At 40.5% G+C, this 24,062-nt stretch overlaps 1 protein-coding gene across 1 annotated transcript in view; it reads right to left on the reverse strand.

Annotated features, from left to right (window-relative positions):
* Positions 1 to 1,557: 1,557 nt before the first annotated feature.
* Positions 1,558 to 24,062, reverse strand: part of GALNT8 (polypeptide N-acetylgalactosaminyltransferase 8) — a 58,686-nt gene continuing 36,181 nt past the window's right edge. Inside the window, exons 4-11 of the mRNA XM_072799289.1 lie at positions 21,709 to 21,892; positions 20,585 to 20,782; positions 19,396 to 19,510; positions 14,647 to 14,832; positions 13,395 to 13,532; positions 12,751 to 12,846; positions 11,321 to 11,488; positions 1,558 to 3,618 (exon numbers count right to left, since the gene is read on the reverse strand). Of these exons, the coding sequence (XP_072655390.1) occupies positions 3,466 to 3,618; positions 11,321 to 11,488; positions 12,751 to 12,846; positions 13,395 to 13,532; positions 14,647 to 14,832; positions 19,396 to 19,510; positions 20,585 to 20,782; positions 21,709 to 21,892 (1,238 nt within the window). The 3' untranslated portion in view covers positions 1,558 to 3,465. The remainder of the gene's footprint in view (positions 3,619 to 11,320; positions 11,489 to 12,750; positions 12,847 to 13,394; positions 13,533 to 14,646; positions 14,833 to 19,395; positions 19,511 to 20,584; positions 20,783 to 21,708; positions 21,893 to 24,062) is intronic.

Raw genomic sequence — 24,062 nt, forward strand, 5'->3', positions numbered from 1 at the left:
CATTTTAAAGCATACAGACCATTTATTTTGAAGGATATTCCTTGATTTGGGCTTAATTTTTTTCCTCAAAATTATAGAGTCAGGTTCTTATTTGGGGCAAGAACACCATTTAAAATGATGTAGAGGTACCCGGGTGGCTCAGTGGTTGAGCCTTTGGCCCAGATTGTGATTCTAGGATTCTGGGATCAAGTCCCGCATCAGGCTCCCTAGAGGGAGCCTGCTTCTCCTTCTGCCTTTGTCTCTGCCTCTCTCTCTGTGTCTCTCAGGAATAAATAAAATCTTAAAAAAAATAAGGAAATGATATTGTATCTTTTAGTGCCTCTTATCAGAAGACATGTAATATCCATTTGTCCAGTAACTGATGATATTAACATTTACCACTCAGTTAAGATAGTGTCTGCCAGCTTTCTCCACCATGAAATTACAGTTTTATGTTTGTTAACTACAAATTAACAAATATCTTCTGAAGGGTTACTTTGATATTATGTATGTATTCTATTTCTCATCACCCATTAATTTTAACATCTATTTAACATTATTGCCTGAAACAATTTTAGCTATGGCTTGTCAAATAATTTTCTAATTCCAGATTTCTTCCTACATTTTTTAATTGGCAATCTACTCTAAAGAAGAATTTTCCCTTCTCCTTATTTCTTCATTCATCCACCTGTCCAACCATTCCTTTATTGGTATGAACTCATGGATTCTTATTTTATCCTATTGCTTTTAATCTATATAATAAAAGCATCATTTATTTTAATGCTCAAATTGTCCTAGATTTGGCCAGTGAGAACCCCTTGGATCTGCCTGCTATAGGTTGTGACATGTCACCATCATTCGTGGAGCATTTCTTTATTTTCTAGCACAGGAAAATGTCTAAGGCCCCAGACCTAAAATCAAATATTTCTCCAAGGAGCCCTAATTCCTTTTACTAGAAAACGTTTAGAAACCAAGATCTGCATGTTGGATGCTGAGTGTGCTCAGAATGACTGCGTAAAATAGAGAAACAGAGATAAGTTCACTTTTTTAATTTGCACTCCATTTTGGATTTCCCTTTATCCTTGTTGGGTTTGTGTATTTATGTTTTGAATATATGAGAAATGTCACTCTGCCAACATCCTTTCTAAACCTGTTTCTATCCTCAGTCCTTTCTATTCTATTTCTAACCAATACCATCTGTAGGTAACTGATCTCATTAGTTTCTGGTTTATCTTTATGTTTCATTTTGCAGAAATGAACAGATATACGTATATTTTCCCCTTATCTCTTACCTGAAAGGTACAAACTATAAATGCAATTTTTCTTTTTTCACACTGGAAATCATTCCATATCTATTCAAAGAAATGTTCTAGTTATTTTCCATGGCTGCATAGTACTCCATTGTATGGATGTACTCAACCAGTCTGATGTTTGAACAGGTAGTTCATTTCCAACACTTTACAATTAAATTCAATACTGCAAATAATTCATTTATACATAAGTATTTTCTTATTTTTTAGAGGTGTGAATTTCTCAAGGTAGAATTGTTGGCACAAGTAAGAGAATGCACATATAGTATTTTTTAAAGATTTATTTGTTTATTTGAGAGCAAGAGAGAGAATGTATGCATGTGCATGAGCAGGGGGAGGGCTGGGATGGGGGAAGAGAATCTTAAGCAGATTCCCTGCTGAGCTGCAGATCCCAATGTCCTGAGATCATGACCTGAGCTGAAATCAAGAGTTGTTATGCTTAACCAACTGAGCCACCCAGGACCCCCTATAGTACTTTTAAATACTGCCAAACATCCCTCCAAAAGGATTGTACCACTTTGCATCCCTATCATCAAAATAGGAGATATCTGTTTCCCACAACCTTGCTAACAGAATGGTTATCATACTTTTTAATTTTCACCTATTTAAGTGAAAAAATGATCTCAGTACCATTTTAATTTGCATTTCTCAGAGTGAGATTAAACATCTTTTCATATGTTTAAGGATATTTCCCATTTTTTTGTCCATCCTTCCAATGGGTACAAACTTTAAAAAAAAAAAAAAGCTTTGCTGTGAATTGCATTTTCCCTTCAATTTGCTATGAAGAAACTAGAAGTTATTTATTTGCTTTATCCTGTTCCTGAATTTTTTCATAATAAAATCTTACCTGTGGTAAAGTTTTAGTTCTCAATATGGATTTGATCACTGTGGAAATTTTATCAAGCCATACACTTATGACTTATACACTTCTAAGAGTTTACTTTAAAAAATGTTTAGCTTATTCAATTCTGCACTAAATTATCAGTGTCCTGTCTGCCCAATGCCTAAAGGTAGCCTCTTCCCAGAGTCATAACCAAGTAGCACTAACATAAGACTGAAAGAAAAAGGTGACCCTCTCAAGGAAGGGACCAGTCTGCATAATCTCAAAAGGTGAACACACAACACAACATACCCACATTACATCCTACCTCCTCTCCTCCCATGGTGCCTACTCCCACCAACCACCAGGACCTTGCCAAAATTGGCATCCCTAGACGTATCTTCCCAATTCACTAAACTAAGGGAAAGGATTTATCCAGTGGATGACAGTAAGGACCCTTGGTTTTAAGTTTGTGCCTGCAATCCCTTCTTTGTGTCCCAAAAAGTAATGCTTCTCTGTTCCAAGCCTCAATTTTTCCATAATTTGCAGGGAGAATAAAAAGAAATAGGTAATCAAGTCTATTATGTGTTATAAGCTACTTAAAGACTCAGATAGACTTGGACTTTTTCTACCATCCTCTATGCACTGTGCAGATCTGGGATTAGTGGAGACATGTTCTCTCGCCTACCCTTAGCCTTCAGAATCTCTTTGGTATGAGAGGGATTGAGTAATCCAAATAAAACTGCTGTTGTGGGGTGGGGAGATGGAGGGATTTTTAAAGATTATTCGTCTATTTGCTGCATCTTTCAGGACAGTTCAGAAAAGGGGAACAGCAGTGGTAACACACCTTCAGAGAATTGGTGCCACCTGAATCATTGTCATGCTGCCAGCCCAATGATGACCCAGCCTCTCCTGTGGAGCAGCCCCCAGGCTGTCTGGGGAGTCTCTGAGCATATGGGCTGGGGGAGGATGTGTGGGGCAGATGGCAATAGTAGTTGTCAGGAATGAAGACTAAACAGTGTTGGCAGAAGTCAACGATAGACTTCCACCCTCCTAGTTCTCTTCCCACATAGCAGCCAGATGATGGTGCTTATTTCAAGGAGTTTCCAAGAATGGCATTTGATATATATCATGACTTTCCAAGGGAAGCTGGAAGAGAGTTTCCTCACCCCTCTCCAGCCTGGGCATCCTGACACATGCATAGACCTCATCTCCCCACATCCCATGTGTTGCAGACTGAAGCCACAGTAAACATACACGCATACTTTCCTGTTCTCACCCTCTTCTACTTTGAGCAGCTTTAGTAGTAGAAGCCAGTGGCAAGAACTGGTATCCCAAATCCAGGCTCTCTGAGGATCATTGGATGTTAGTTTGACCCCAGTTTTGCATGGTGTACTGTATTGTCCATGCTTGTGTGGTGCAGTTCTGGAGCACAGGCACATAGGTGCCCAAAGTGTCTTTCTTCATTTCCAGACATCGCTTGGTAGCTCTGTTCATGACAGCTCTTCCCTGGATGGGAGAAGAGACAGAGTCAAGCTATTGAAATGTTCTCATCTCCTCTGCTGCTGCTTTTCCTGCTGCACTCAGTGACATACTTGAAGGGTTGCTAAATCTTCTGCCAGTAATCCAGAGGGAAAATGAAGCAAAGAGTAGAATTAGACCACCTAGTGCTTTCTCTACTAGTACCATGGCAGATGAACCACAGATCTGGGAGAAACAAGGCTGGGCTGGGTTCCTGTTATCATCTGCCTTTCATGAGGTTGAAGCATCAGGGCAATGTGACTGGCTACACATGACATGTTTTAGAGAGCCATGGCCCTCTCTACTTGGCCTTCCTTTCCACATCTTCATCCCTGAGCTCATAAAACCCATCAGGATTCTCCCTCCCTCCTCGGTGAGGCTCCCTGGCCAGATGAGTAGAAGCTACATTCAAGCATCTCAGCCTGTTTTCTCCACCACTGTAGGAGGCAGTTCCTACCTCTTCTCTTCTGGGGGCTTCACCAAGGTTTACTACTGGGAACATTATGGGCTTAGGAGCCAAAGAGTCTGAGTTAAATCCCTACTCCACCACATACAGCAGAGGGCCTCAGGCAAATTACCTAGCCTAAGTCTCAATTTCCTCACCTATAAAATGGGTTTATAGTTAGTATTAGGGTTAAAATTAATATGAATTGAATTAACATAATTGGTTGATATTTATTGAGCATCTTGTACCTGGCACAAAAGATGTGCAGTAAATGTTAGTACATCTCTGCCTCTTCCCACTCTAATGGGAGAAGAGGAAGGGTCATCTCTCTCTTTGTTCCTATGTGCCATCTCCTGCCCCCTGAGCTCCTTCCTCCTTATATCTATGGTACAACTGTCATCACGCATTTGTCCTGATCCTGTCCTCTTCTTCCAAAGCCCTCCCATTCCCTAAACCCCTCTCCACCTCTTTGCAGGAATCATTCACAGAATCTATTTCAGTGTCCTGGTGAAATTATTTTCCCTTTATACACTGCCCCCCTACTGCCATCCTGAGTTAACAGCTTCCATATAAATGTACAGTGAGAGACCTTGATCTCACTGTCCCACTTTGGAACCTACCACCAAGGCTACAGCAGTATGTCCAAACCCTCTCTCATCTCTTCCCATCACAAAATGCCCCCCCACAACATTGTTCCCCTAAACTTGACTGTCCTGGCCACACTGAAATGCCCCAGGTGCACCTTCACAGGTGAACCTGCCCAGTGTGGGCAGTCACTCAGTCACTCAGCCTCCCCTGGTTCTTGAACTCCTCCTATCACCTCCACTGCTCCTTTCTGTAGGCCCCACTTAAAGCTCACAGGATACTCCTGGAGAGGATCCACCAACCAAGCAGGACTAGCCCACAAATATACCTACAGCAGTCTGGCTTAAAACTTGGCTTAGTCCTTAGGGATACTCTTCAAGACCTCCTCAGCACCTTTTTTTTTTTTTTTTAAGATGCATTTATTTATTCATGAGAGACACAGAGAGAGAGAGAGAGAGAGAGAGAGAGAGAGGCAGAGACATAGGCAGAGGGAGAAGCAGGCTCCCCGTAGGAGCCGGAAGCAGGAGGCAGGACTTGATCCTGTATCCTGGGATCACGACCTGAGCTGAAGGCAGCCTCCTAACTGCTGAGCCACCAAGGTGTCCCCTCCTCAGCACTTTTTATCCCTGGTCCTCATCCCCTTGATGCTCACTTTCACTAAATGCCTTTTTTTTTTTCACTTGTTGAGAAGATCACACAGCCAGCCAGTCTAGCCCTTCCCCCAAATGCCTTGAGTGACACTTAGCATAATGCTTGTGGGTGGTCTCAAAGGAGTTGCCCTGCCTCTGTCTCTACTGTTTAGCAGCCCTCTGTGCTCTGAGCCCAGCCCTCCAGCATGCCAGAGAAAAGACTATTCCTGTTTAACATTGTTCTGTTATTTCTCCTTCTGGGCAGATTCCTTTTCTACTGACTTTAAATATACCCAAATGTCCCAATATTAGAGTGAGAAAAGAACCCTTAGTTCTACCATCTTTTTTAACCAAAATTCAGTGCTTTTCTCTCTTTCAGAATCAAACTTCCCAAGCGATGAGGCAATAACAAACAGTGGATAAGATTCTGTGTTTGATTCTGGACACTTACTCTGCTGTGTGATCTTGGTAATATGTTTTGACTTCTCTGTGGTTTAGTTACTTCATTAGTGAAGTAGAGCTAATGATGACATTTCTCTTATAAGATTTATGTAAGGATTAAATTAGTGTCTGGTACATTATATGTACTCAACAAATCTTGGCCATTATAATTTATTGTGATTTTTTAAATAAAGCCAATGACTTTTTTTTTTTTTTCATTTTCTCTCCACTTCCATGTGACATGTCCTTTGGAAGTATTTTTTACAACTTCTTCAGACTCCTCCGGTTTCCTTTACATTGTGTTCATCTGGATCTTATACATTTTTAGTTTGGCTTTAATTTGGGGGGTGTTGACTGCTATTTTTTTTTAAGATTTTATTTATTCATGAGAGACACAGAGAGAGAGAGAGAGGCAGAGACACAGACAGAGGGAGAAGCAGGCTCCATGCAGGGAGCCTGATGTAGGATTTGATCCTGGGTCTCCAGGATCACGCCCTGAGCCAAAGGCAGATGCTCAACTGCTGAGCCACCCAGGCGTCCCGAGATGTCTGAACTTTGCAATGAGGAAGAGTAGAGACACAGCTGAAATACTGGAGAGTTTGAGTAAAGGTCATCATGGAAAGTCTTCCAGATGGAGTGACAGGAAGAAGAGCTCTGGGATATGCAGTGAGAATAAGGAGGCCATATGCAGTCAGGGTTCAATAAATAAAAAGGAAGGGATCCCTGGGTGGCGCAGCGGTTTGGCGCCTGCCTTTGTCCCAGGGCGCGATCCTGGAGACCCGGGATCGAATCCCACATCGGGCTCCCGGTGCATGGAGCCTGCTTCTCCCTCTGCCTGTGTCTCTGCCTCTCTCTCTCTGTAACTATCATAAATAAATAAAAATTAAAAATAAATAAATAAATAAATAAATAAATAAATAAATAAATAAATAAAAAGGAATTGATATCTGTGGGAATGCTGTCATGCTGGTGAACACAGTTGCAGAAAGCAGTTTAGCTCTCTGTATGAAAAACCCTGACACCAGTCAGAACCCTCAAATTAATTATGACCCTTTTAAAGCGCTCATTTTCTTTTAAGACAATACTGTAAAGAATAATATAGAATGTAGGTCAAAATTAATATGGAAAATATCTTAATAGTCCCGGAGTCCTGGGATCGAGTTCCACCATTGGGTTTCCTGCATGGAGCCTGCTTCTCCCTCTGCCTGTGTCTCTACATCTCTGTCTCTAATGAATAAATAAAATCTTTAAAAAAAAAATTCAGATGTCTCAAAAAGGTCTTATCTCTTCTAATTGGGTCCCTTCTCAGTCACTGATGCCAGTGGTTTCCAGAAGTCCTACCTCCTCTGGTTGAATCAAACCGTGCATTGTGGCATTGGAAGAAGACAAAAGGACTATTTAGTCTTATCTCTCTCTCAATTCTGAAAATATCTGTGGTAGCTTTTAGGTAGAATGAAATGAATGTGTAAATTGTGTCTACAAAGAAAACAAAACACAAAGGGCCTAACATCTCATCAAATGTCATTTTATTTACCTGAAAGAATTGTGGTCCTAAGAGATAAGGTAGACAGGAAAGGCCTAGATAGAATGAACTGACTTGGGTAACACACTGTGAGCTACATGATCACCTCCCTCTTCAACTTCTGGACTCCTTGACACAGTGACCATGAAAAGGCACCCAGCTTGGACATCGGAGGGGGCAGTATTCCTGTAGCTCCAGACCTCACACCCAGCCAGAATCTATATTCTATCAGCAACTTCAGGCAGCTGGGAAAATGATTTCCCAAAATTCTCTTGGAAAGGCAAACCTTAAAATGTTTGGGATGTTATAATTCTTTCTTTAGCGTAAGTTGTATATTTAATTCCCAGGAGATTTAGGATCAAGAAGAGATGTTAAAGGAATCAAACACATAGTATTTGCTAGATTCTGTGTATAATAACTATTTTTAAGTGCCTGCTATGTTTTTAAAAAATTGTCTTACAGATTAACCTTGTGATACCAATTTCAAAATGTGTAGTTGAATAATTAACGTGGGATCCCTGGGTGGCGCAGCGGTTTGGCGCCTGCCTTTGTCCCAGGGCGCGATCCTGGAGACCCGGGATCGAATCCCACATCGGGCTCCCGGTGCATGGAGCCTGCTTCTCCCTCTGCCTGTGTCTCTGCGGCTCTCTCTCTCTCTCTCTGTGACTATCATAAATAAATAAAAATTTTAAAAAAAATGAATAATTAACGTTGTAAAAAGTTACCAAATTACAAACACTTTTGGAACATATAGTAGAATTTAAGAATCATTCATTTAAAATCATATAATTGACATTCTTAAGCTAGAAAATTTAACTTATTAGATTTATAAATATAGTATATACTGTTTAAGGGCATTTATTAAATTATAAAATCTTCATTATTTTAAATTTTCTAAGACAGTAGATTTTAAAAGTTCTCCACAAGAAAAAAAATTTTTGTAGCTATATATGGTGATGGATGCTAACTAAACTTACTGTGGTGATCATTTTGGGAATATATGCATAAATTAGGTATATTATGCCGTACACTTGAAACTGATATAATATCACTGTATAAATAAATAAATTTATTTATTATTGCAAATAACTTTATACTCATAAATTTTAAGAAATGGACCAATTCCTTAAAAACCATAAAGCAGTGAAATTCAATCAACATGAAATAAATGATCTGAATAGCCCTGAACCATTAAAAAAAATTTTCATTTTAAGTGCCAGGAAGATGGCCTGCTGGGCTGTGCACATAGGCCTAGAAAGCTGACAGGTCTGAATGTAGGAAGTGTGCAAAGAGCAAAATGTCCCTGCTTGGGTGTTCTAAAGTGGAAGGCAGGCTCACTGAACTTGGCTTCAGGCTCAGGGGATTGTACTGATACTTTTGAGCACAGGCAGGAATTTGTAGGGTACACACAAGGCCAAAAGGATTTAAAATTTTTTTTAATTCATGGTTTAAAAGCCCCTGCAAAAGAAACCTCCAGGACCATATGGTTCCACTGGAGAATTATACCAAGTGTTTAAAGGATTAACATCAATTTAAGACAATCTTTTCCAGGAAATCTCTTCTAGAAATGCTTCTTTCAGAAACTCATCTATTCTAAATTTTTATCAACAGGACAAATTTTATCAATTAGAAACAGGAAACACCTCCTAACTCACTTTATGAGACCAGTATTACCAGTATTACTTGATACTAAAACCAAAGACACTACCAAAATTTAAAAAAGGAAAGGAAAAAGCTATAGATCATTACCTCTAATGAACTTAGACACAAAAATCTTCAACAACATACAAGCAAACCAAATCCAATAAAGTATGAAAAGAAGTGTATACCATGAGTAAGTGTGATTTATTCCTGGCACATGAGGCTGTTTCAACTTTAGAAAATTAATCAGTGTAATCCATCATATCAACAAGCTAACGAAGAAAAAACATGATCATATCAATTGACAAGGGAAAAGCATTTGACAAAATCCAACTCACATTCACAAAAGAAGTATTTCTTAGCAAGTTAGAAATTTGGGTAAATTACTTCAATTTGGTAAGGAGCATCTACAAAAAAATCTACAGCTAATGTATATGCAATGATGAAAGACTCAATGCTTTCCCCCTGCATTTGGGAACAAAGTAAGGATATTAACTCTCACTATTCTCATTTAACATAGTACTAGAAATTCTAGCTAATGTAACATGGCAAGAAAAACAAATAAAAGTCATACAAATTGGAAATGGAAAAAAAAATTGATTGTTAAAACCTGCTAGGTTTTTACACAAAATAATAAGATTTCTAAGCTGCATGTGAAAGCTAAAAGGAAAAACTATAGTTTTTTAATTTATAAGTTAAATAAATTTAATATTAATTTTTTGAGCTACAGTAAAACTATAATAGTATTTTCTGCACACAAAAGATACTGTTAAGGACATCAAAAACTCACATTTAGCACACTGGGCCTGCCTGTCAAACATGCTCTGCCTGGCGATTGCCATTGATAGAAAGCTCACCACCTTGCTAGGCAGCTCACTATTCTGTAGGACAGCTTAAGCTGTCAGGCTGTTAGAAAGCCCTCCCCTGCCCTTACGTTAAGTTGAACTCTGTCTCCTTTATCTCCAGTCACTGGTCTCAGCTCTGCCCTCTTGTAGACACTGTACAAATCTAACTCTTCTTCCTCATGAAATCAGCATCAGCTTTTCTCTAAGCTCATGTCTCCAAGCTAGTATCTCCAGATTTGCCAATCTTTCATTGGCTCTGCAATTATTTATTGAGTGCCTGCCATGTTCCGGGCACTGTGCTAGATGCCAGAGAGAAAACGACAGCAACAACAGCAGCAGCAAAACCCAGGCCCTACCCTCCAGCTCACAATCTAGTGATGAGAAGAAGCAAGTAAAGAGGTACTTAGAAGTGATCATGAGATAAAACCCATAGGAAGGGTCCTGAGAGTACGAATCACTCATCCTGGTCCTTTAGAGTCACAGATGGCTTCCCAAAGAAGACAATGTCTAAGGCCAGAGGTACACTGTGTAGTTGGCTCAGTAAAGAGGTGGGAGGAGAGGGAACAACACATACATAAAAGCTTAAGAAAGAGCATAGCCTTCCATAGAGTTATGTATATTTCCATATGGAGCAGGAAGCGTAGGGCAGAAAGACAACTTCTCCTCCTCCTTCTCACTGATATCGCCTAGTTCAAAAAGACTTAATCTAGGATCCAAAAATCCTCTGAAATTGTAAGCAAAGTTGTGCACATATGTGCATATATATGTTTTCCTGGAAAAAAAGAGTCTCAAGAATTCTCAAAAGAGTCATTAACTTTAAGTCAGGAATAAATAAGTTAGACTGACCCATGTCTGTTAACATGTAGTCCCTGAGCCTAACGTGGTACCAAAATGCTCAGAGGTACCATCGCAGACAGAGCATAGGCTCCCTGCATCAGGACATCACCTCTGTGCCAGTGTGGCTTAACGCAGCCCCACAACACTGACTTCACATGCAGGCTGTATTCAGTCAGAGCCCTTGCATCATTGTCTTGCCAGATTCCCTCCACCCTGTTCTCAATCGATTGATATTGAAATTAAAGTCGGAGCTTTTACACTAGACCCTATCAAATTTCAGTCCAGGGCTCCAGATTCTCTGATTACCATTAATACTAAAACCAATCACAGTGGCTAATATTCATTGGATACTTTCTACATGCAGGCACCATGCTAAGTTCTTTATGCACACTATCTCGTTTAATCCTCCCAACAGGCTTCTAAAATAGATCTTGTGATCTCCATTTTACAAATGAGGAAACAGTATCAGAGAGGGCTAGAAACTTGCTGATGGTGACTGAACTAGGACCAAACCCAAACTCTTAACTGTTAAGCTATAACAGATTCCAATATTGCTTCCTTTACCCACTCACCTTCACCAACAGACTCAGTGTTCCATGCCCAGTTCTATTTCCAATGTTTTCCCTATACACTGCTACAAAGCCAATTCTTCTAAAACACTACCAAATCAAATATGAACCTCGCAGACTAGATTTGAATATGCTTATCCTTTAAAAACAAACAAACAAACAAACATGTGACTCACTGGTTTAAAATCCCAGTATATGTGCAGTCTGTTTTGGGCTGCCTTGGAACATGGCTCTAAAGTGGGCTTCTCCCCATCTCCAGGGTCTGTCAGGCAGTGATCATCAATATTTGCCTCTGCAATCAGTGGCCCCACATAAAGCTCCCCAGTTAGGTGGTAGTAGACATTCTAAAAAAGAGCAAAGGAATCTGTCATGGATATAGTCAGTGGGGTGGCCCTTGACCTTATAGAGGACATGAAGATTACTCTTGGGCCCTCTACCCATTCAGTCACCATGGGGGGAGGGGGAGGCACTGAACTTTCCTGGGTAACAAGGAGTCCCTTCTGCTTCTTTCTTCCCAATCCCCAGTTGACTCTAGGAAGAAGACCAAGTGTGAGGAGGGGGCACTAGCCTGTCTGTTTCCATACAAGGGCTCCGACACAATCATGACTTGTATAGACAAGGAAGATTATCTTTGAAGCATGCACACACACACACACACACACACACACACACACCTGAACTTCAGATGCTGTCATCACAAGCTCAAGCTATGAACTTGTCAATAAATCTTTCCAATTCTTAATCTAATACCCTCTTGCTTGGTGAGCTTGAACAAGTGGGTTGTTTTTTATGTCTCGGTGTTTTCATTTGTCGTGTGGATATGCTATCTTTCCTACATACCACTAAAAATTCCTTGGGAGACTAACATACAAAGTAACAAGATAGATGTGAATATTCTCAGGGGAAAATTCCCCTAGCTGCATCTTCCACTCAATGTCAGATCTCTTCTCTTCCATTTAGCCTCTCTCCTCTCTAGCCTCTCTGTCCTTCTCTACAGAAGATGCCACAGGTAGCATCACCTGCCCACTTTCCAGGGCATACGAGGAGTGGTGGGAAAATGGTGGAGATAGTGAGGGAAAGGGAAAAGGATAAGGACGCAAGGTAACTGTCAATGAAAATATTACTATTGAGAATGAATGTGACAGAGCATACTTTCTACCTATCCTCCCAGTACTTCAAGTGGAACTATCTAGCTATGATCTTTTGAAAGGATTTAGAAGTGCTTAGTTATTTTTTTTTTTAAATTTTTTTTTTTTTAATTTTTATTTATTTATGATAGTCACAGAGAGAGAGAGAGAGAGGCAGAGACACAGGCAGAGGGAGAAGCAGGCTCCATGCACCGGGAGCCTGATGTGGGATTCGATCCTGGGTCTCCAGGACCGCGCCCTGGGCCAAAGGCAGGCGCCAAACCGCTGCGCCACCCAGGGATCCCTAGAAGTGCTTAGTTATAAGGAGAGTTTTGGATTTCACCCTTACCCATTGTTCAATATGCTCAGCTCCTGCCTTCCCAACATCTCTAACCCTTAGTCTGAATCTGGCAAAGGTCTCCAGGGGCTAAGCCACAACAGACTCATCCTGTCAGGGCAGGGGAGATTGTGGAAGATACCTGAAGACTGCGTTTGCAACAGTAAAACATGATAAGGGTTTTTCCTGAAACAAGTTCCTGATCCAGGCAGAGATTTTCATCCAGTGTATTTTTCATCTGAAAGGGCAAAACACACAAAAAATACCATTGGAAAGAGGAAGAGAAAGAAGGCCCTCAAGCCTCCCCAGGCCCTGCATTTTCCTCACTACTCTGAGGGTGCCAGAAATTACCAACCAAAAGAAAGCAGGGGCTTGGGATCTCAGGAACTATTTTCTATGCACTAGACATATGCTAGAAGGAGGTCCTGCTGTGATACCCCTTCCTGGGAACATCTACCCCTTAGACTGTCACAGTACATATGGTGGGGCGGCAGGCCAGATACCCTGGCTGGCTGAGAAATGGAGAAGTCAGATCTAGGGCTACAGTTTGCAAAGTAAGGAACCAGAGGCAGAGACAAGGAAAAGAAATGGGATCTGGGGAACAAGAGATAAAAGAACACTGAGAGAGCCCAGGGGCAAAAAGCTGAGAAAGGAGTTAAGGGTAGAAAGGTAATCCTGGGCTGGATGGATTTTAGAAACCTTTTTCTGAGCAGTCATACAATTCAAATCTCATTGTCTCTTATAGCCAAATATTTACAATCTGAGATGCAATTTCATGATACATACTCTTCCGTAGCCCACAATGTTGTGGATTGGCTTCAGGCTTGGATAAACGTTTTTCAGATACCAGTCAAAAGTTTTACATTTCAGTTTCTTCCGGAGTGCCATTCTGGAAGAAATGTCTCCAAAATCGATTCCAGAGTTCTATAAATAAAGTATATCTGTGCTTTGCAACATCCTTGAGTCCACCAAAGGGTATGAATGATGCACGAGGGAATGAAACATTTTTCTGATAGCCTGTAACCTTGATAATTGACGTTTTTCAGGGAAAGTGGGAAGAGCTTGAATGCTAGTAATCTCTGCTGGTTTCAAGGCACTTGCAAAGCCTGCATAGTAGTAGAGCCACTCAAGTTTATTTCTCATCATTAGCAAGCTAAAACAGACTGCTCCCATTTGAGATAATATTTACATCAGTAAGGCACAACAAAATACTCCTCATAATAGCCAGAAAAGGCTCTAAAAAGGAATATTCTGGTAGCAAGATTTAAAGGTTGAGGGAGAGTTTCTACAAGTGATATCTGTGGGGAATCCTAGGGAAGGAATGCTTGAGCCCAGAGCCGCAGCTCAAGGATAGAAGACAGCAGCATATGCCAAATTCAGGTGGCTAATGTTAGCCAAGAAGGCCATCCTCATTTGTATACATCCAGCAGGGTGACAGTCCCTACTCCCACCATCCCACATCCAGCTGCCATGTCCCATGAATTCCTGATGTCCAGCCCTGCCTCACAAGGAACCCCTCCAGTATAGATGATACATGAACATGGAATCTTGGGGTGTCTGGGTGGCTCAGTCGGTTTAGCATCTGCCTTTGCTCAGCAGGGAGTCTGCTTTTCCCTTTCCGTCTGCCCCTGCCCCTGCTTGTGTGTGCACACTCTCTCTCTTAAATAAATAAATCTTTAAAAAAAAAAAAAAAGAACAAAATCTTGAAGATTCCTTGGTTTGAATCATATCTCTCCTGCTTATTACTTTATTACCTTTAACAAGTTCCTTACAAATCTCTGTGCTTCTGTTTCTTAATCTGTAAACGTGGAAGAATAAAAACAAAACCTACCCCATAGATATGCTGCAATGATGAATGACTGCCTGGAGCATAGTATTACTATGTTAATGTTAGGTGGTCATTATCATTGCACCATCAATACTTTATGCTAATTTTGGGGGGCCAAGATGGCGCTTTCACTCTATCCCTCCCTTTTCCTACCAGTATTGTCCCCTTCTCCTTCATTCTTCTCTGCTTCTGTTCAATTTCATGACAAACCTGGATAGGTATGTTCCAGGCCAAGTAGACCATGTGTTTGTACTCATCCATCCAGATTTCAGCCACTCTCAAAGCATTGCGCTTCAAGGCAACACTAAGATCCAAGGCATATGGCTTGTGGTTTCTCTCTAGGTGAGCAATCCTGGAGCAAGGCAAGACCTCAACTCTCCCTCCACACTGCCACACCTGCAAAAGAATAAAAGAAAGTCACCTGGGAAGGCTAGGCCCATGACCAAGAAGAGGCATAACTTGTAGACACACAGAGACCACATTTTGGAATCATTTTTAAAGAATGTAAATTCAGTCCTTCCACTCCCATTTCAATATGACCTCTCAACCAATATGACCTAAAACAACCTTCATTAGAAATCTACCAAAATGCTTCTCTCATTGTTCAGACAGTTCCAAAAGTCCTGGAAATCTTCCTGAACAGACCAAAAGAAAAACTGCCTCTGCTCTATTATCCCCAAGGAAGTAGCAAGTCCTGAAAGGCACCGCACTTTGATCCAATCTCACTAGACTTCACTTCTCAAGACCCCCTTTGTTTATATCTGCATGCTAGATATAAAGCAATGTGGTAGACAAACTCTCAGGGACCCCCACGATCCTTGCCTCCTGGTGTTCACACCCTAAACTCATCCCCTTCCTTTGAGTGTGAGCTTGTGATCTTCTATCCAATAGAATATGACAAAGGTAACAGGAGGTACATGATTGCATGTGTGTGATTACACTATATAAGACTGCAGTATCCATCTGGCTAGGAGACATGCTCTCATGCTGGCTTTGAAGAAGCAAGCCACTATGTTGTAAGACACCATGATGAAAAGGCCACAGGGCAAGAAACTAAGGGCAACTTCCAACTGATAGCCAGCAAAAAAAACTGAGTGCTTTTTCAGTCTGGAGGGCTTCAAGAAACCAAGCGCTGCCAACAGTTACATGAGCTTGGAAGCAGATCTTTCCCCAGTCAATCCTAAATGAAAACCTAGCCCTGGCCAGTACCTTGACTGCAGCTTTGTAGACGACCCTGTTAAGCCACTCTTAATCCACAGAAACTGAGATGGTAAATGCACCTTGCTTGGAATCATCATCTTTGTGATAATCTGGTTACACAGCAATAGATGACTAATACAAATAATTCTTGACCAAGAGATACTATGACTCATGATATAATTATAAATATTCTTCTTTGCCATCCCGATGAGTACAAACATACTTGTCAGGCCACATATTCTAATATCTGGCTTAAAAATATGATCTTTAGATAAATGATAAAACTATCTAATGATATTAGATTGATATAATGACTCCAGTTTCCCAAGAAAAGTGCAGTTCCTGGGAGTTAATTAGTCTATCTGGAAGTGGTTAGAAACCTACTACATTCATGTCCAAGGGAGCCTCTGAGATGAGAGTGAGCAACTTAGGTCCTGCTGGTTCTGTTAACTACCTGAAGGGTCAGTCTCCTTATCTGACTTTCAAAATTTTTTCTTCCTTTCTCCTCCCTCATCCTCTAAAACTCAAAATGGCAAAGTGATAAAAAGTCAGGCTTTGAAGTCAGACTGACTTGTGTTCAAATCCTGACTATCACTGTACACCTGGCAACCAGGGGCAAAACACTCCCCCCTCACTGAATCTCAGGTAAATTATCCACAAAAGGGCATAAAACTGTCAGGAGGAATAAATGGCATAACAAGTGTCCATAAAAGGCTATGATTTTTAACTTGAAATGGTTCTTTTCTTCTATTATCCTTCCATTTCTTTTTATTAGTTTCCAGAATCATGTGGAGGTTACAACTGATTTATTTTCAGATTTTATTTTCTGAAGCCAAGCATCTCAAACTTCAAATACAAATTTACTCCAATTTTTTTAGTTGGTGGTAGTTTCCAGTCCACAAGAATTCAGAGAAGAAAAAAAAGTTGGCATGAGAAAGAAACCTTAAATTCAAGCAAAATATAAAAGTCATGATTGCCATTTATGAAGTAATGTTAACTATTATCCTTGACCAACAGCTTTCAAATTTTACTCTTTCAATTTATTCCCACTTGCCAAACATTCCTTCAATCTCATTCTCTGTGCGTGTGTGTGTGTGTGTGTGTGTGTGTGTGTGGGTGAGTGTCTAACACACACAGCGACACAAAGTTTCTGCTTATAATAACAGTGACTTGCTCTGTGGCCCATATTACCCTAATGCTTTTCATGAATTTAATCCTCACCATGCAGATACTATTATTATCCTCATTTAAGTAAGTTGCCCACATTTACCAGCAAGTAAATGACAGAGCTGGATTCTGAATCCAGGCAGTGAGCATGGTCCCTGACAAGGGGCCAGGAAAACAGAAGATGCTTGATACTGGTTTTCTTTCTTGAACATCAGTCCCAAAAGTCCATCTCCATTTATACACTTCCATGTGTACTATCACTGCCATGCCTCTAGATGTCAGAATAAAACATTCCAGGCAGTTCTGATGTTTCCCAAGATCTGTCATGGGAGAAACACAGATCTTAACAAGTGCTGAGAGGTTTTAAAAGGCAAATAAGATGCATAATTGCTAGCCAATGCCAATGTTAGCTAATCAAATTTAAATTTTTAAAAAATGAAAAAAAGCAAATAGCCACACACACAAACTAAGGAAACTGGAGACACATAGAACTATTTTATCCAAGAAAAAGAAAAGAATGGCCCTTCCCTGACACTCCCTACATTTCCAGCAAAACCTATCAAACAAGCACAAAATGTTAAAAGAAAGAAAATTTCTTGTGAAAACTAAAATAATGGAGTTCAATATGGAGTGGGGGAATGGAAATAGAGAGGCAGCAGCAGAAGAAAGCAGGGGAACTCAAAAATGGTAATGAATTAGGTAAGAAGGGCTTGGGTTCCTAACTGGGGGAATTGGGGTTCCAAAATCGTGGAAGCTATGGGAGGTAGGAAACCTCACCCATAATGTCACTAAGGTCATCTTAGGATTTTGCTAAGTACCGTGCATGAAATACTTATTTCTACATTTATATTTTTGTGCTAGAGACTAATTGTATGCTCAGTATCTATTCCCCTTTACATTTACAGTTATAGAAGGAATAACTGCACACATAAACAACTAGCTGAAATCTACATCTTCCATACTCTTTTGCTCACAGTGGCCATATGACCAGCAGCGGCAGATAGGATCTGAGGGGAAATAACATACAACTTTCAGGTAGTACCTTAAAAAGGAAAGCATGCTCTGTCTTTCTCTTCCTACTAAACAGAATACTGGTGTGATGTCAAGGATGGCAGAACCACAAGATGGAAGAGCTTTAGTTTTAGTGCCCATCACCTGAAAGCTGCCATCTCAATCCTGAACTGTTCAAACTGTTCTGGGGGGCGGGGGGAGACAATTTCTATCATATTTAAACCTGTTATTTTAGCCTCTCTAACAGAAGCCAAACAAGGATTCTAATTAATATCTGTATAAATCATTTAAAAATATTTATTACATTTTAACAGTACCATTATCCTTATGAGGTAGATGAAACAAGGATGCCTCTCTTCGTCTCATAAAAGAGAAAAATAATCAGGACAACCATGCAAAACAATAGCTTTCTCTGTCCAACAATTACTGTGGCTTAAAGGTATAACCCAGATAGGGACTCACAATGTGTTTATTAACACATAAATGTAAGGTCCTGGTTAGGTCTTAATTGGGTACAATATGTAATCCTAGAGTTATCAGTTCCAAGTAAAAGAAATAAAAGGTAGTGACTTTAGAAAATATTAAATATGGGAAGCCTGGGTGGCTCAGTGGTTGAGTGTCTGCCTTCAGCTCAGGGTGTGAACACAGAGTCCTGGGATTGAGTCCTGAATCAGGCTACCTGAATGGAGCCTGCTTCTCCCTCTGCCTATGTCTGCGCCTCTCTCTCTGTCTCTGATGAATAAATAAAAATCTTTAAAAAAAAAGAAAATATTAAATGCTTCCAAACACTGTAATGGACCAGAGATCACCTGGTCTCAGGCACAGAATTTCAGGGCTTGGGGAGAAAAAAGCCATTTTATGGAAGCTCAGCCCACAGTGAGGTAGCAGTTAGGATTAGAGACCAAAGTTCAGCATTTTTTACAATGCCTTCCATACATCCTATCATCATCTTCATCCACCATTAATGAGCATAAGGCACATGTCACTCAGCATGCTGGGTGCTTGATGTAGTAGCCATGGCTTAGAGAGCTTGTATGCTACCCAAAATAACACAAACTTTCAAGTGATAGAATTTGGACTTAAGTCTATCTCCAATACTCATGTAATTTTCACTACCTTTTGCTGCCTTTTTTTTAAAGGTCAGCCTTAGACAGGAAGGTGAAAGAAATATAAACTAATAAGAACAATCACAAATATAAGGGGCAAGGCTTTTTAACAAAGGCTTATAGGTTATACAGAAGCAGCAAAAGGAATACTATAGGAGGGATATTTTATGCATGAAATCTAGGAGATGCTTGGAAAATGCTTGGTATGCTTATTTCCCTTAAGGGAAATAAGAACACCATCTGCTGAGGCTCAATTCTACCTCTCTCCATCCATATCTCCCAGATTATATAAACCTAAACCAGAAAGCTCCACTCCAGAAGTTTTACTGCCTATTTCTAGTGACTCAGAAACATGAGAATCTGTCCATCTCTTGAGCCAATGACATTCAACCTTATTCCAAAATACTGAAGACCTTACTATTCTCCAATTATTACCCTTCTGTTTTGTCTCATAATGAGAAGGAAAAGTACCCACCCTCAAGCTAAGTTCCACATTCTCTCCTCCATAGACCAGCATCCCACCATCCAGAGATCCGATCTCTCCCAAAAAGATCCTGTTGGCAGCCAGGATGCCCATGATGGAAGGACTCCTATAGAACACATAGTAAGAGAGTTAGTAACCACTTGATGAGGAATGGGTCAGGGTGGTGAAGGGCAGGAAGTCAATGATGATTTGACTTTCAAAAGTCTACTCAAGCCTCTTCTTATCCTGAAGGCTTTCCCTAAACTCTCAGGCTGAACTAAGTATATGTAGCCTTCCTTACCCTCATGCCACCATAGCCCTTCTCCAATTATATTGAAATTACATCGTTTTCATCTTTATATCCCTATTTCATAGCCTGATAAATGTTTAAAACGCCTCAAGTGTTTTTTAATACATTACATACTTTGATTTTTGTTTGAAAGCCCTTAGTCTAAAGTTTCTATAATTTTTTTTCATACTTGAGTTTAATTTTATTTTTTATAAATTTATTTTTTATTGGTGTTCAATTTGTCAACATATAGAATAACACCCAGTGCTCATCCCATCAAGTGCCCATCTCAGTGCCCGTCACCCATTCACCCCCACCCCCCCCATCTCCCCTTCCACCACCCCTAGTTCCTTTCCCAGAGTTAGGAGTCTTTCATGTTCTGTTTCCCTTTCTGATATTTCCCACTTATTTTTTCTCCTTTCCCCTTTATTCCCTTTCATTATTTTTTTATATTCTCCAAATGAATGAGACCATATAATGTTTGTCCTTCTACAATTGACTTATTTCACTCAGCATAATACCCTCCAGTTCCATCCACTTTGAAGCAAATGGTGGGTTTTTGTCGTTTCTAATGGCTAAGTAATATTGCATGAGACGATGTGAAGAAAGGGGAACCCTCTTGCACTGTTGGTGGGAATGTGAACTGGTGCAGCCACTCTGGAAAACTGTGTGGAGGTTCCTCAAAGAGTTAAAAATAGATCTGCCCTACGACCCAGCAATTGCACTGCTGGGGATTTACCCTTAAGTTTCTATAATTTCTTATCTGGAATTAGCTTTTTTTTCCCTCTATCCTCTGTCCGTTACCCTATCTCCTTCACTTTTCCCACTCACTCCCATCAGTACCATAAAAGATAAACAAAACCTACCATCCTTCCTGACGTGCCAATCAAGTTCCCTAAACCTCGGACTTACTTTATTGGAGCTGTGACATCATGCAGATCAAACCAGGCCTCTGGAAGTGGATCATAGCGGCACCATAGTTTCCAGTTAAACCCATCAACTGCCAATGCATATTTATCCAGTTCAAAGGTGTCAAAATTAATATTGTCAAACACAGGAGACACAATCACGGTGCGGTCTTCCTGAATCCTAGCCAAAATGGGCTCTGCCCTAGAAAAAGAGTGTGTAACAAATCCAGGTTGGATATGAAAGTAAGTCGAAGCAAGCAAACATAACTTTTTAAAGCACCTGACATTGAGCCCCTTTTTCATTTAGGCTGTGCTGAGTTGTGAGTAGGATTCTCCAGAGTGCAGAGAATCTATGCAGTTTTCAGGATAGCTGAGGCTGCTAGCAGGTAACCTATGTCAAGAGCAGATTTGGGATTGGTACACAAATACCATTCTCAAGTCATTGTGAACAGGACTATTGGTATTCTGTCTAAATTTACATTAATTTTGGGGTCTCCCTGTTTCTAAAATGATGTCTCTTGGGACACCTAGATGGCTCAGTGGTTGAGTGTCTGCCTTTGGCTCAGGTCATGATCCCGGGGTCCTGAGATCAAGTCCCAAGCTGGGATCCCCGGGCGGTGGGGGGGGAGCCTGCTTTTCCTTCTGCCTATGTTCCTGCTTCTGTGTGTGTGTGTGTGTGTGTCTGTCATGAATAAATAAATAAAATATATTTCAAAAAATGATGTTTCTTTACTATTTGATTCTCCAAAGAACACAACTTCCTTGTATCATGTAATTTCAAGGCTGAGAAAAACCTTAGGAATTATCAAAAGATAATTTCTTCATTTTATAGGTAAGGCATAAATGTCTAGTTAGGTATGACTTATCCAGTCACGAAGTTATTTGGCAAAGTCAGGGTCAGGGTCCAGTTGTCAACGCTCCACACCAATTGTTTTTTTTCTCTAACACTAGGCTACTTCCTTAGCCAAGCAAAGTTCCTGAGTAAAAACACCCTGTCTTTGGATATTTTTTTGTTTGAGGTCCAGTGCTGTCTTTCCCTATTTCTACAATATCCTGTCTTTTATGTAGCACATGTACAATATCTCCTTTCTCCTCTTTCTTAAAAGAAGAAAATTCCTGGAGCCTTACCACCCAACGTTCACTTCAACATGAGCATCCAAGATAGCAATCACATCAGCCGTGGCCACTTCCCTGCCAGTGTTGCGTGCTTGAGCAAGACCTTTTCTCTTCGTATGCCGAATTATTTTTAGTAGTCCTGGATACTTCTGGTTGTAAAGCTTAATCTTCTCATCCAAGTGTGCCTTTAGTTCTCCTGCCAACCAAATGCACACCTATAGAATTTCTGAGTGTAATAATCAATGTGATGTAGAAATTCCAAACTATCCTATAGTAGTGGTTGGACTACGTCCAATTTGGGAGAGCAATTCTACCATCTTGACTGAGAAACAACTAGTGGTACCCCTGCACCTACTTTTCCATTCTCTTCCGTCCTCAGATTTAATACTCCATTCTTAATCTCCTTTCCCTTGAAGTTAAACTACATTAGAACAATCATACTGCTTACCATGTAACAAGGATTGTTATGCATGCTTTATGTATATTGAGAAATTCTTATAAGAATGAGTAGATAGACCTGACCTAACTAAGGTAGTGGTGCTGATGAACAGACATTGCGGAGACAGCCTGGAATGTCTTCCCCACAGCTAAACTCTCAAGATTTTCTGGAGAATCCATAAACAACTGAAATTGTTTTTGTCTTGTTTTACATATTTCTACATGGCCTACTTAAGGACCAATTTTGGTCAGAGTGCCCAGGCTAATTGCTTCTCTAGCTTCTAGCTATTGAATTTACCCCTAAATTATTCAAACTGGATTCACTACTCCCAGATTGTTTATATTTTTCCTTCCCTCCTTCCCCTCTCTTTTATAAAGACTGTCTATAAACTTGTTCTTTGATTCAGCCTACCAGTTGACTTCCTCATATGTATGAGAAGAACTTGCATGCAAATCACTAAGCGGTGTTTAAAATATCTAAATGAATGACTCTGAGTTTTACATTGATAACATTAATTTATTTAAATTTCAAATTATCCTATAAGGTAGGTTTTTCAGTCTCCTCACATTAAGACAAAAAAATGAGGCACGGAAAGATTAAGAAACTTGTCCAAGTTATATATCTAATAAGTGGCACACCCTGGAAGTGAACCTATGTTGTATCTAACCACCATGCCATGCTGCTTCAAGAACTGTTTGCACTTGGTTTGGTTTCTCATGATCTCCCTCTATTCCTCTCTCCCCACCTGCATTCCTGGAAGACTGACTCAATAATTGAAGGTTTAAGGAAAGCCAGTGGATCTGAAGGTTGTTTGCTATAACTGTGAGAAACCAAGCTGGAAAGTTTCTACACTTACCCAGCCACTGCTTTTAAGAAGCAATCAGAAGGGGTTGCCATACTTTTCAGGGTGCCCCTAAAAAGGCTTCTGGCAAAGTGCAGGGGGGAGCAGGTTCTGGAGTTCACCTTTGATGGCACCCACTCTGTAGAAGACGGAATCATGGATTCTGCCTATTTTGTAGCAATTTCTTTTTTTTTAATAATAAATTTATTTTTTATTGGTGTTCAATTTGCCAACATACAGAATAACACCCAGTGCTCATACCGTCAAGTGCCCCCCTCAGTGCCGATCACCCACTCACCCCCACCCCCCGGCCTCCTCCCCTTCCACCACCCCTAGTTCGTTTCCCAGAGTTAGGAGACTTTATGTTCTGTCTCCCTTTCTGATATTTCCCACACAGTTCTTCTCCCTTCCCTTCTATTCCCTTTCACTATTATTTATATTCCCCAAATGAATGAGAACATATAATGTTGGTCCTTCTCTGACAAGTGACTTACTTCACTCAGCATAATACCCTCCAGTTCCATCCACATTGAAGCAAATGGTGGGTATTTGTCATTTCTAATGGCTGAGTAATATTCCATTGTATACATAGACCACATCTTCTTTATCCACTCATCTTTCGATGGACACCGAGGCTCCTTCCACAGTTTGGCTATTGTGGACATTGCTGCTAGAAACATCAGGGTGCAGGTGTCCCGGCGTTTCATTGCATCTGTATCTTTGGGGTAAATCCCCAACAGTGCAATTGCTGGGTCGTAGGGCAGGTCTATTTTTAACTCTTTGAGGAACCTCCACACAGTTTTCCAGAGTGGCTGCACCAGTTCACATTCCCACCAACATGTAAGAGGGTTCCCTTTTCTCCACATCCTCTCCAACATTTATGGTTTCCTGCCTTGTTAATTTTCCCCATTCTCACTGGTGTGAGTATCTCATTGTGGTTTTGATTTGTATTTCCCTGATGGCAAGTGATGCAGAGCATTTTCTCATGTGTGTGTTGGCCATGTCTATGTCTTCCTCTGTGAGATTTCTCGTCATGTCTTTTGCCCATTTCATGATTGGATTGTTTGTTTCTTTGGTGTTGAGTTT

This window comes from Canis lupus, chromosome 25 (genome assembly GCF_048164855.1).
Source record: "Canis lupus baileyi chromosome 25, mCanLup2.hap1, whole genome shotgun sequence".
Classification (NCBI taxonomy): domain Eukaryota; kingdom Metazoa; phylum Chordata; class Mammalia; order Carnivora; family Canidae; genus Canis; species Canis lupus.